The sequence below is a fragment of the Abramis brama genome (genome assembly GCF_963993115.1).
Source record: "Abramis brama genome assembly, chromosome: 8".
Classification (NCBI taxonomy): Eukaryota; Metazoa; Chordata; class Actinopteri; order Cypriniformes; family Leuciscidae; genus Abramis; species Abramis brama.
Window position 1 is genome coordinate 38,925,669 of NC_139970.1, and position 14,314 is coordinate 38,939,982.

Consider the following 14,314-nt stretch of genomic DNA (forward strand, 5'->3'; position numbering starts at 1 on the left):
GAAAATAAACTGATATTGTGTAAATGTAATGAGCAATGAATCACTTTCGGCGTGAAAAAATCTGATTGTGAACAAAAATCATATCACATAAAATTTTACTTTGGAGAAAAAGTAATTTGTCTAAATTTAATAAGAAACAAATGATTAAGTAAAAAAATATATATTTGTAAAAAGTAATTGATATTGTTAAAATTTAAAGAACAATGTATTGGTGCATGAAAAATCTGATTAAATTAAATGTTATTTGCTGATATTGTGTACATTTCATCTGCAAGGAATTACTTTCTGCGTGAAAACATCCGATTATGTGTAAAAAGAAAAAGAAAAAGATAAGGCTACATACTGTAAAACAATTTGAAAAAGTAACAGATATTGTGTAAATTTAATAAGCAACATATTACTTTTTGAAAAAAAAAATCTAAATACATGATACATTACTATTTGAAAATTTTACTTATACGGTGTACAGCAACGTATTTCTTGTGGAGTGAAAATCTGATTACATATGTATTTAAAAAACTGACATTAGATTAGATGTTAGATTGGGGGAAAAAATCTGATTATGCAACATGCATTTCTTGTTTGAACAAAATAACTATAAAAGCAACACTCGTTAGTTAAAAAAGCTCTTTGATCACACAACCTCTAACGTATTACCCCCCAAAACACTGGTCACCACTATTAGAAAATCATGACATACATACAGACGAGGAACCATCTTTGCACCATTCATGGCACTGGACATCTTGCAGACTTCACTGTCCTAAAACAACATCACACTTCCTGCAGCTGCCAACAGCCAAGGTTCCAGATGTCGGACGGTTAGGTGAGACGTGAGAAAACAGACTCTGGCCTGTCCTGAGAGGGGCGGTATGGAGGGAAAGAGAGCGTCAAACACTTCTGGTTAAGGCCTGGGCCACCCTCCTTCTCCGTATCCCCACTGCAGGAATGCACTCTGCCAGCCAGAGCAAACTGAGGTTTATCTACAGCGGGAGGACTGGAATCGACTCGCAAACGAGCCTTACCGCAAACTCAATCATCAGAACTAAACAAAGAACATTTCACAGTTTGACGTTCAGACCATCAGATCCTCTTTCCCGAAGTTCCACCGCCTGTATCATCCTGCTGCTTTCCCAGGTTAACAGCTCGCATGGGAAATATAACCATGAAAGAACGTCAAAGAGGTTGTGCCACTCACGGATAATGAAAACAATGATCTGTGGGAACACTGGATCATATCAAACCAAACAGCGGGTTGCAACAGTGAAATCAGGGACCAGTATTGACACTCGCCGAGAGCCAAATGTGACCGGTAACTTGTCAACATCCAAATTATGAGAATGATTATAAGAAGCTCAGATTATTTGCTTAAGTGACATGAAAAAAAAAAGTCAGCTGAATGAATAAATGTAAATGCAATTAAAATGAAACCCTGAAATAATTTATTAAAGAAAACATGCATCTTCTAACAGCTATTCCTTGCGTTGTTTGTTTGTCTAGGACGGCTTTTTTTCCCTCCTGACCCCCATGTGGCAACACATATGATGTAATATTCATCACATCAAGCCAAAAAATAAATAAAATAATCAGTTGTCTATGAAAGGTGCAGTTTCATGGCACCAAGGCAATAACTTATATACATATATATTGCTGAGGCGTTATTTATCATTTTTGTTTAGTTGAAGCAATACAATAATAAACTTAATAAAAGCTATATATGCATTTTTTTTTTTTTACTTAAATTAATATTAATAAAATAAAATAAAATAAAACAAAAATGGCTGTAAGTAATTTTTGGAACCTGCACATTGTCTCAGTTCACCTGCAATTTGGCAGGTGGGGCAAAAAGTTCATTTCGGACTCTGAGTGCAGTGAACGTCAATTGTCATCTTAATGCCGACCCAGAGGTCATAAAGGTTTCTGCACAGTTGGACACTTTGCTTTAAGTAGCAGGAGATGCATTCACCTTCCATCCGCAGTTACAGTACGACTGTAATGCACCCGTAACACCTCCCCCCCCCCAGGCCTGCACTGTAATTACGCAGGTCTCACCGGGGCTCTGTGTGTGCTAAAGGCCCAGGGCAGGTTGTACTGCGGGTCCCTGACAGGCCCATTTCCAGTGTGATTAATGAGCACAGCGGCCTTACGCTACCTAAACCAGCCCAAAGTGAGTCTGCATAGGAATTGCCCTTGAGTGCTCTCCTGCAGCAGAGAGGGAGGGGGTACAAGTTCTTTAACACACACACCGTCTGGAGCCCTGATAGTGAAGACAGCGATGCTGAAGCAGGGGGGCACAGGACCAATGCCAGCCCACAGACACTGGAGCCCTTCTTAATACACAGCAGATGCCACAGAGAATGTCTATACCTAACCCTCCGCCTTTTCTCAGAAGCAGAAAACTTTCCAGAATGTTTTGCAAGGTGTGAAGGACAAGAGTCTTCAGTGTTATCCAGGAAATCTGGACAATATTACCTGGACAGAGCTGTTTGTGAAGGTGGATCTCACAAAAATTGCAAAGAACACGCCCTGGTCATGTTTCAAAAGTAAAATAAAATAAAATAGTACCATTTATTTATATATATATATATATATATATATATATATATATATATATATATATATATATATATATATATATATTTTTTTTTTTTTGTATTTAATCGTATTTTTTTTCAAGACAATTCAGCACATTTCTCTTCTGAATTCTCATTATTGTGACTTTTTAAATTGTAATTAAATACTTAATTTGGTAAATGTTGAAGTTCATTACAGTACATTTAAAAGGTATACAGTGTTTGTTGTACTAAATTTGCTAATATTCTAATTCAGTTGTCATAGAAATAAAATGCATCAATAAATTGTGAATACTGTTACATGCAAAAGATCTTAATGGTCTTAAAATAGGTATCATTTATGCAAAACACATTTTTAACTTATTTATTTTTACTTTATTGCTTTGAAGTTTGGATCGAAACAGATTTTTCACCATTTTTAAGTTTTTAACTATAACTGTTAACATTTTTGTTAATTGAAATAAAGCTGAAATCAAATAAAATAAATATTTGTATAGATTTAAATATATCTAAAAACCTAAACTTATTTCAGTTGGTTCCCAAGCAACATTTCTAATTTTCTAATTTTAAGTTGAAGCACTACAATTATAAACTGGAAATAATAATAAATAAAAAATATAGCTGCAAGCAGCAATTACCGGGGCCAAGCAGAATAAGACGACAAGACATGGCTGAAAGTGTCAGATCAACTGCAACAATGAGCAATTAAAGACATTTAAAGAGGATTTTAGGCGAAATGGCTGAAAAATCATAGAAACAGTAATTAAAAATATGATTAAATTGATTATCACTTTCGACCAGTGGCGCAGTTACAAAACTGGTGTGATGTGGTCAGAGTGAAGTGACAATGACACATACAAAGTTTGGTGTCAATATGTCAAGGCATTGCAGAGATAAAGCCTGAATAGTGCTTTTGGCATCATGCCTCAACTTTGCTGCTGCGCTATACGATAACGGTTTCGTCTATCGACACATAATCCATAACTTTTAGTCGGCACGGTCTGGAGATGATACGATTCGATTTTGGTGAAAATCTGACAAACGGTCTAGGAGGAGTTTGAAAAAGTAGGTTTTGAATGAAAATCAAGATGGCGGACAGGAAGTTCGGCCAAATAAGGAAAACTTGGTATCTATGTTCTCGGCTTGACCCAATGAATCTATTAAGACCAGTGGCATTTCAATAGGCAGATTTATTCAAAAGTTATTAGCCTTTTTGGAAATTTTGTTATAATTTTTGACCACTAGGTGGTGCTGTCTCGAAATATTTTGGGTAGTATAGCATTGTTTAATATAGCATTTTATTTCACAAAACTGTATTGAAGTCAATGGGAATTTCATGTTTTGTTCTATTATAGCGCCACCAAGAGGCTCAGTCCCACATTTTTTTTTATGTGTCTTCAGAGTGAGCCCATACATATGTGTGTCAATTTTTGTGAAAATATCTCAATTTACTTCGGAGTTATAGACATTTATATGAAAAAACACGTAAAAAATGACTGACACATGACTTTGATTGGATTTTACTACCCCTTACTATCAATATTTTGGCATTTGGGCATTGGCGTATAGCTATCGACCTATGTCTCCAAACTTCTGACGGTGGTTTCGTCTCGATCGGACTAGCGGTTTCGAAGATATCGCCAAATGTTTTTAAGCGCTAAATCACAACGCTACACAAACCGTAAGGCGAAACCTAGCATGTTTGGTATCGTAGGACTCGGCAAGGTTTCAAGAGTCTAATTAGATGAGTCTCGTGAAAATACGTCGACCACACCCAAAGTTATAAGCATTTGAAAAAAAAATTCACCACTAGGCGGCGCTGTTTCGAAACTTCTCAGGTTCTTTCAGGACACCGTGCTGATGACCCATACCAAGTTTCGTAACACTGTTCAGAAAGGTTTGACTATATACATTTTTTGCAAATTAATTTAAAGTTTTGCAGCCATTGAAGTTGAACTTCACAATCTTGTACAGTTGTGTGTGTGGGTGTGAGAAAAAGGCTTCTGCATCTTAAGGAGGGTTTCCACAAGCGTCAATGGAAGCAAAGGTCACAGAGGTTGTTCCACGTGTTTTGGAACCAGTTCTAAACAAGTAAACCTGAACTGGCCTAAGCAACCCTAGTGAAAGTCTGACGGGCCAGGGCACATTAGGAAGAAGGGGGTTAGTTTTACAGTACCTGTCTTGCGGAGCGGGAAGTCATCTTTGGGGTCGTACATTCCCAGCAACTGGTGGTTGTAAGTGGAAATCCCTGTCTGAGGTGGTGAGCTCTGGTCCAAGGAGCTGTGCTGGGTTTTCCTGTGGAACAAATCACAAACACTCATGAGAGCAAGCATAGGTACTCAAATATGTGCATTTCAAGACATTTCCACACACAGCTGCTCTCCATTCCCAGCACTAGGACGGTTTCTGCCAAGTAACGGGAATGCAAACTCAGATCACCCATAATGCCTCAGTGCAGCCTAAAAGAGGGGGGCGGGCATTATTCTGTTCACAAATTAACATGCTCACACATTCACACTTCAAAACATCAGTGGCAGCCTATCAAAGCTCTGCAAAAATGAAAGAGATTAGCTCCTCCTTTACAGGAAAAACAACTGCACTGGGGCGTCTAAGGTCAGCTGGCATCACCACAGACCCAAGAACTGAATCTGCCTATCGTCAGCTCATCTCAAACAGACCAGGAGCACCAATGATCTGGTTTAATAGTCCACAGAGGCTACAGAAATACCTCACTTCTGATCAATCCTAGTGCAAATGTTGTAATCGGTATTGTGGATGTCTGAAATGAAGAAGCTATTGGCTTAAACATACAGCAACATTACAAACTTTGGGGGTCAGTAGGATTTGTATTTACTTATTTAAGAAAGAAAGAAATCAATATGTTTATTCAGCAAGGATGCATGAAGACATTTATAATGTTACTAAAGATTTCAGTTTTAAATAAATTATGTTTTTTAAAACTTTCTATTCATCAAATAATCCTGAAAAAATGCATCACGGTTTCTACAAAAATATAAAACAGCAAAAACTGTTTTCAACATTGATAATGATAAGAAATGTTTCTTGAGCAGCAAATCAGCATATTAAATGGATTTCTGAATGATCATGTGACTCTGAAGACTGGAGTAATGAAGCTGACAATTCAGCTTTGCATCACATGAATAAATTACATATTAAAATATATTAAAATAGAAAACAGTTATTTTAAATTGTAGTAATATTTCAAATTTTTACTGTTTTTACAGTAACAAATAAACCACCTTGGTGAGTATGATTTTTTTTTTTTTTTTTACAGACTCCAAACTTTTGAACACAAGTACAGAAGTATGTGAATGCAAAAGCCTGGAACATTTCTTTCAAAAGGAACATTCTCTTCCCATTTTCCTAGCCTCACAGATGAGGAGCGTGAAAGCTGGGTTTGATGGAGTGAGTTTTTCACTCCCATATTCACACACACACACACACACACACTGATACACTGCCTCCTCTTCCCCGTTATCTTCCACACATGAGAAGTGCCCAATCAAAACTTGTTCAAATTTTTCAAGAATGCAGAGATGACAGCCAGATCTACATCTTTTGTGTGTTGAAGAGGGAAAACAAAACTGTCAATCAATCAAAACAGAAACTTATATAACATGCTTTTATTTTGGAATTCTGCTGCAAGCAATAACTACAGGGATATTCAGTCTGAAGTTTGGCATCAACTTCATGTAGAATGTGGATCTTTAGCTGTTTTGATCTGCCATTAAGATCCGCTGCATATGATCTGGTACTCAGAGGTACTCATATTCAGTATTCAGAGTACTACCATATTCAGAGGTAGTTAAAAATAGAGATGCACCGATCGATCGGCCAGGAACCGGAATCGGACGATTTTCCGCATGATCGGCCCAGACCGGGAACCGGCCGATTGGTCTCATGTCTTTCCGATTCAGTTTTGCTGCCAGCGGCACAGGCAATAACATCAGCTGCGTGTTCTCACTCTCTTCTCTCCGACGGTGAGGTGAAGTGAAGTGACACGACACACACCCGCTTCCTCTCACTCACTCGTCTCATTCGCTCCGGTTAAATAGTGCTTGTATTGTGCATCATTTTACTAATTCCCACAGGTTTCGTGCTCACACAAAAAGCACGCGCACCACTGATCTATAGAAGTGGAGCGCACAAGCCGCCTCTCAAACAGCTTGCGAGTCGCGAGTACCAAAATAAATGGCTACTAAATACTCACAAAATTATGTCAAAATGCCCGTCTTGGCAAGTATTCAGCTAAACACAGTCAGTTTTGGAACCTAATTGGTTAAGAAAGATAAATGTTGTATAACAGTATATTGGATCCATGCATTAACTATTAAAGAGACTGTTATGTTAATAAAAGAAAAGACTAAGAAAATTAATCTGTATTTAATTTTAACAATGAAGACTATCCTTGTTATTTTACATTTGATTACTTTAATTACTTTAATTTCTGTAGTATTTCTAACCTGAATACTGTATACTCACCTGAAAAACTAGTTTTCACCTGAAAAATTTGTTCTTTTTACTTGTTTTTTATTTTATTTTTATAAAATTTTGCATTGAAGATCTTATGAACTATAGTCCTTTGAAAGAAACTTGAACTTCACACTTACAAAAAAAATCGGAATGGCCAAGAAAATTGCAATCGGCGCATCTTTAGTTAAAAACACTTGTGTTGTGACCACATCGTATTCAGTGTAAACCCAATCTCTCCTGATGCATCTCATACAACAGTGAAACACTGCCTACTCACTCACTTTGCTCATCATTTGGAGAAACAAAAAACATATTGGAGCTTGACTCAAATAGCAATTAACTATCATTCTCAAAATGAAATGTTTGTAAAATTCATATACATATACATATATGAATGAAGAGTTCAGATGCAAAAGCCTCTAAGTGCCATCTGAAATTTTCTTCTAGAATGATCATTTTTATTAAGCTTGTATATTTAAGTTAAATAATTTCACTTAAATGGCAATGCAAATTACCTATTAATTGTAATTTAAGTAAAATTACTTAACTTAAATATACAAGCTTTATAAAAATGATCATTCTAGAAGAAAATTTCAGATGGCACTTAGAGGCTTTTGCAACTGAACTCTTCATATAAACTAATATTTTTTTTACATTACTGCATATGCCTTTTTATTGTATGCTACTTATTTCACTTGACTTTTTATACATTTGTAATACATTTTTGATAGGTGAAGCACTTGTGTAATTATTTTGTTTCATTTTTATTTTTATTAATAATATTTGACTTTCTTGCACTTTGCAAACATGCACTCATACTGATGTAGTTTGTGATATATGTAGTAGCAAAAACAGAAAAGACGCTCTCCCTGACACATCTGAGTTGCCTGTTAGCACTTAAGTGTAAACTGCATATAAATCTGTCTCAGTTGACCAGTCTGTTAAAGTAAGATATAAAAGGGACCTGTAAAATGTTTGAAACATCAGCCCTGAGCAGGTTGTGATACTCACCCGTACCAGTAGCGCGGGTCACTGGACAGGCAGTGGTTGAGGCTCCTCTGGGCCAGCGCTTTCTTCTTGTTGAGGACAAACTCCTGCAACCTCATCTTCACCTCAGTGCTCGCCACAGCGCCTGTCAATCAGAGCTCACAGTTCAGGAAGATCACAAGCAGCGGGACATCAATGGCATTCTCAAAGCCTCTAGCTGTGTTATCCAGCTAGATTTCTCTAAAAGCCTCGGGAAGGGGTTTTATGCATTTGTGAGTCAATTCCTTCACCATTTCTACACCCTGTAATTTGCAGTGCTGTAATTTCGTCTTCTAAATGGTGTTAACAAAAACTCTTAATAGTCTCTTCGGCATGAGACCGAGAAGATCGAACAGTGCCCAATTGATCAAGACTACAAAGGCTGACACTTGTTTTCTGGTGTCGATAAACAGCTATTCCACTGCAGCCCGACTCGATTCAGATATCTCTTTACGTCTGAGAGAAACGGCCCCTTTATCCTGTCTTAAATAGAGAGCAGACTCTCTATTCCAATTCCACAGAGACCGCAACGGTTAAACAAAGATGTCTTTTTTCTCACTATTGTTCTCACTCTGAAAGAAACACATCAGATGGATGCATTCTCACAGCTTTTCCTTCAATTACCACCTTTCCCATTGTCTGTAAACATGTCCCCAGAGGCCGTCGCTGGTGTACGTACACATCTGTGTCGCCAGACAACACGCGCTGCTCGCGGGCTACAGGTGACCGCCGTGTCAACAACAACAGCGATGGATAAAAATAGACTGGCTGTACTGCCAGGAACATTCTAGAAAATAAACAGAACTAAAGAAAGAATCACTGTAACTAAACTTAATGTGCATGAGAGGTGTGCTGGTCCCACTTTATATTAAGTGGCTTTAACTACTATGTACTAACATTGAAATTAATAATTTGATACAATGGACTTATTGTGTACATACATGTTTTTACATTGTACTTATATTTAAAAAATACCTGCATGTAATTACAGCTGTATGTAATTACATTTATACTTGTTAATGTTTATTGTATACTTGTTTACTTGTTTATACTCAACACTGTTGACCTTTCCCTTACACCTTAACCCACCCTTAAACTTAACCACACCACACCTGTCCCTAACCTTACCCGTATCACACCTCAATAGCAGCAAAAGTGTTTTACAATACAACATGAACACTATTACATTGTACTTATCTTTTGAAGTAAGTACATAGTACTTAAAGCTACTTAATATAAAGTGGGACTGGATTTTTTTTAAATAATGAAATTATTAAATATCTAGTTCAGTCATGAAACTCTAGAGGGCGCAGACTGATAAGTCCTTCACATGCAATCTACAACCTATCACATAATTACAGCATGGCACAAGCTGATTGGCCTCTGCTGATCTCGTAGCCAATGAGATTGCTTGCTCAACATTTTAATAGTCTGGTTCATTGAAACCCTCCACCTTCCCCAGCTCCACCTGCCTAGATCTGCTGCAGGATTTATTTTGTATCTATTTATGCAGCAGAAGCCTATCTTACATGCTCACTTACATGTATCTATTAGCAGTAGCAAGTCCATATTTGCTTATTTATATACAGAAATGTATATACAGAAAATTATATACAGAAAGCAAAACATTTTATTTTATATCTGCTCTTTTGTGACTTATTGAAAAGAACTTGTTATTAGAAAGAAAACAGGAAATTATGGTCAGAAGGAAAGGATGTGAGCTTGACTCAAACTCATATCAGTGGTGTGGTGGAGTGGTGCGATACCTGATCTAACCGCTAGTCCATGGCTTTGACAACATTATGGGCTTTTTGACTACTTCAGTCTGAAACTTTTTCAATTTTGGTTATGAAAAGCGAGTATAACGCTGAGTCAAACATCCACGCCGCAGTGCTAATTAGCCCAATAAATGGAAGATCTTTATGCGTTTCAGTCAGGTAATGAGATGTTGAGTGAGTGTGAGGACACTCACTCTCTTGGCCGCGTTCTTTGTTTTTGAGTAACTGGAGCTTCTGTTCCCGCTGCTGTTTCTCCATCTCCTGTTCCTGACGATGACGCTCCAACTTCCGCTGGTGTTCCAGGAGCTCCTGCTGATGTTTCAGGGCCAGAAGGTCCTGCTGATGCTGAAGGGGAAAAAAAAAAAAAAGGGTGGGGGGAGGTAGGCATACATTATTCAAGCAAATTTACTGGACCTTGATTTCAATTGTCTCAAAGTTAACATCAGAAATTCAAAACTGACTCTATTTGGTTTCCTAAAACGTGATCCTGTTCTTATTTAAAATAACGTGCCAAAATATGTACATAAAATGTAAATATATAAAAAAGTGTTTTGTCTTCATAATTTTTTTCAAATAAATGAAAAAATAATAAACTACCATCCAAAAGTTCAGGGTCAGTATTATTATTATTTATTTTTTTAAATAACTTTTATTCAGCAGGGATGCATTAAAATGATCAAAAGTGAATGTAAAGATGTTAAGAATGATTAATCGAACCTACCATTAAGATTTGTTTGACTATATTATATTTTTATGTTGTAATACATATTTTCTGCTTTGTGTCTTAAAATTAATCTGGAAACAACATAGAGATGGTATATTTTAAATATTTGAATGAGATATATTGTATCTGAGAGCTATCAGTTCATTGTTTTTCAAGTTTATTTTGCACATTCATTTTCACAGTAAGTAAAAAAAAAAAATTACCAAGTAAAAATTTTGGTATCAAAACGGTATGTGACGATTGATCCTCTCGATACAACGTCAGTATTGCAAGTTTTTACACTTATTTTCCCAGAAATTAACAAGTTATTTGTGACAGCCATGATTAAAATAGAAAGCAGTTACTTCAAATCGTATTATTTCAAAATATTTCTGTTTTTACTGTATTTTTGATCAAATAAATGATGAACATGACATTTTTTCCAAAAACATTTTTAAAAATCTTTCCGACCCCAAACTTTTGAACAGTAGTGTCTGTGTATTTTTTTCTTAACACATTTTTTCTATTTTTTTTTCTTTTTCTTAACTAACATGTTTTCACATGGAAACAAATCAGATTACGGTATTAAAATGAGATGCAAACAGCATTTCACATTGACTCAAGCTGTACCAAAGCTGTACCACTAATGACGGGATGCAATTGCTGAAAATATGGCATCAAACAAGAACAAAGTTCCTGAATGTGTTTATCGATGTCTTGTTGTGAAGCATAAAAGCATCATTCCACTTTTTTTTTTTTTTTTCAGATGAAACTAACGTATGCAATTACCTCGACAAGTCCTCGCCTAAAAAGATGGTGGTAATCTCTCTCACACTGAGCACTGTAAATGCAGCAATTTCGTCAAACATTTCCCTTTAACTGCATTTCCACTTCGACAGTTATTCAGCTCAGCAGCAGTCACATCCATTACTGGCTCATGATGGGTAATATCAGAGCTGTATAAGGCTGCTATCTCTGATGCTTGAATGTTGAGTGGATACTGGTGATTCTGGTCAGTTAAATCGCATTAACACTAGCATAGGGTGTAATAAAGCACATGGATAGCCTGTAAGTAAGCAGTCAGTTAAGTAGATGATTTTATCCAAAGACACTAAAGTCCTCTTTTTGGTTATATAACTCCTTCCTCTCACTTTCCACATCTCTTTCTGCAGTTCCTGGATATCACCAGCGATGAGTCATGGGCGTCTGTCGCTTGGCAGAACGAGGATAGAGTCAATGATGATGACATGTAGAGCGGAGAGCACGTTGCCCGAACCACAAAGACTTCCTCATCAGGCAAAGCTTTGCCATTTCTAACTGCAGCTTTTCAATCCATGACATCTACCTCACCCAATCAACAGGCACAGGTCTAACCATCACTTCACATCACACCTGGACTGTTTAAGGACAGAATATACTTTGAGTGCTTGGTCAATGCAATGTAATTTTTTCATGTGATGTATATTCAAACATCTACACAATTTTACAACTTACATTTGCACAACACAAAAGACTGTGAGTGCACATGCAAACTTATAGTCATGAAGGTGTAAATCTAGCCTTTTAATGTAAAATGATCCCAAACATAACTTCAGCGCGCTCGCTTCATTTCTCCTCGGGTCTGCTTTACGTGTTTCGCGGTTGAGTGTCACGTATGCGCATGACCTTGCTTAATCGGCAAGTTTTATCGATAAAATTATTATTGTTGATTAATCGTTAGCATCCCTAAAGTGTATATATTACTGCTGTCAAATCGCATAATATAAAAGTTTGTGTTTATAAAATGTGTGTGTGTGTGTGTAAAAATATATAGAAACAAAAACAAATATACATATATATATATATATGAAGAGTTCAGATGCAAAAGCCTCTAAGTGCCATCTGAAATTTTCTTCTAGAATGATCATTTTTATCAAGCTCGTATATTTAAGTTCAATAATTTCACTTAAATGGCAATGCAAATTACCTATTAATTGTCATTTAAGTGAAATTACTTAACTTAAATATACAAGTTTTACAAAAATGATCATTCTAAAAGCACATAGAGGCTTTTGCATCTGAACTCTTCATATATATATATAAATATAATATATATAATATATATATATATATATATATAAAATAAGTATTTGAACACCCTGCTATTTTGCAAGTTCTCCCACTTGGAAATCATGGAGGGGTCTGAAATTGTCATCGTAGGTGCATGTCCACTGTGAGAGACATAATCTAAAAAAAAAAACCCAGAAATCACAATATATGATTTTTTAACAATTTATTTGTATGATACAGCTGCAAATAAGTATTTGAACACCTGTCTATCAGCTATAATTCTGACCCTCAAAGACCTGTTAGTCTGCCTTTAAAATGTCCACCTCCACTCCATTTATTATCCTAAATTAGATGCACCTGTTTGAGGTCGTTAGCTGCATAAAGACACCTGTCCACCCCATACAATCAGTAAGAATCCAACTACTAACATGGCCAAGACCAAAGAGCTGTCCAAAGACACTAGAGACAAAATTGTACACCTCCACAAGGCTGGAAAGGGCTACGGGGAAATTGCCAAGCAGCTTGGTGAAAAAAGGTCCACTGTTGGAGCAATCATTAGAAAATGGAAGAAGCTAAACATGACTGTCAATCTCCCTCGGACTGGGGCTCGATGCAAGATCTCACCTCGTGGGGTCTCAATGATCCTAAGAAAGGTGAGAAATCAGCCCAGAACTACACGGGAGGAGCTGGTCAATGACCTGAAAAGAGCTGGGACCACCGTTTCCAAGGTTACTGTTGGTAATACACTAAGACGTCATGGTTTGAAATCATGCATGGCACGGAAGTTTCCCCTGCTTAAACCAGCACATGTCAAGGCCCGTCTTAATTTTGCCAATGACCATTTGGATGATCCAGAGGAGTCATGGGAGAAAGTCATGTGGTCAGATGAGACCAAAATAGAACTTTTTGGTCATAATTCCACTAAACGTGTTTGGAGGAAGAAGAATGATGAGTACCATCCCAAGAACACCATCCCTACTGTGAAGCATGGGGGTGGTAGCATCATGCTTTGGGGGTGTTTTTCTGCACATGGGACAGGGCGACTGCACTGTATTAAGGAGAGGATGACCGGGGCCATGTATTGCGAGATTTTGGGGAACAACCTCCTTCCCTCAGTTAGAGCATTGAAGATGGGTCGAGGCTGGGTCTTCCAACATGACAATGACCCGAAGCACACAGCCAGGATAACCAAGGAGTGGCTCTGTAAGAAGCATATCAAGGTTCTGGCGTGGCCTAGCCAGTCTCCAGACCTAAACCCAATAGAGAATCTTTGGAGGGAGCTCAAACTCCGTGTTTCTCAGCGACAGCCCAGAAACCTGACTGATCTAGAGAAGATCTGTGTGGAGGAGTGGGCCAAAATCCCTCCTGCAGTGTGTGCAAACCTGGTGAAAAACTACAGGAAACGTTTGACCTCTGTAATTGCAAACAAAGGCTACTGTACCAAATATTAACATTGATTTTCTCAGGTGTTCAAATACTTATTTGCAGCTGTATCATACAAATAAAGTGTTAAAAAAACATACATTGTGATTTCTGGATTTTTTTATTTTTAGATTATGTCTCTCACAGTGGACATGCACCTACGATGACAATTTCAGACCCCTCCATGATTTCTAAGTGGGAGAACTTGCAAAATAGCAGGGTGTTCAAATACTTATTTTCCTCACTGTATATATAAAAATATATATAAA

The 14,314-nt window shown here is 37.1% G+C and overlaps 1 protein-coding gene across 5 annotated transcripts in view; it reads right to left on the reverse strand.

Moving 5' to 3' along the window:
• Positions 1-14,314, reverse strand: part of hdac4 (histone deacetylase 4) — a 218,259-nt gene that overhangs the window by 79,839 nt on the left and 124,106 nt on the right. For all 5 annotated transcript variants that reach the window (XM_084123202.1, XM_084123200.1, XM_084123201.1 and 2 more), the window contains 3 exons: positions 10,066-10,216; positions 8,079-8,199; positions 4,750-4,868 (listed from right to left, as the gene is read on the reverse strand). In XM_084123202.1, coding sequence (XP_083979328.1) covers positions 4,750-4,868; positions 8,079-8,199; positions 10,066-10,216 — 391 coding nt within the window. The remainder of the gene's footprint in view (positions 1-4,749; positions 4,869-8,078; positions 8,200-10,065; positions 10,217-14,314) is intronic.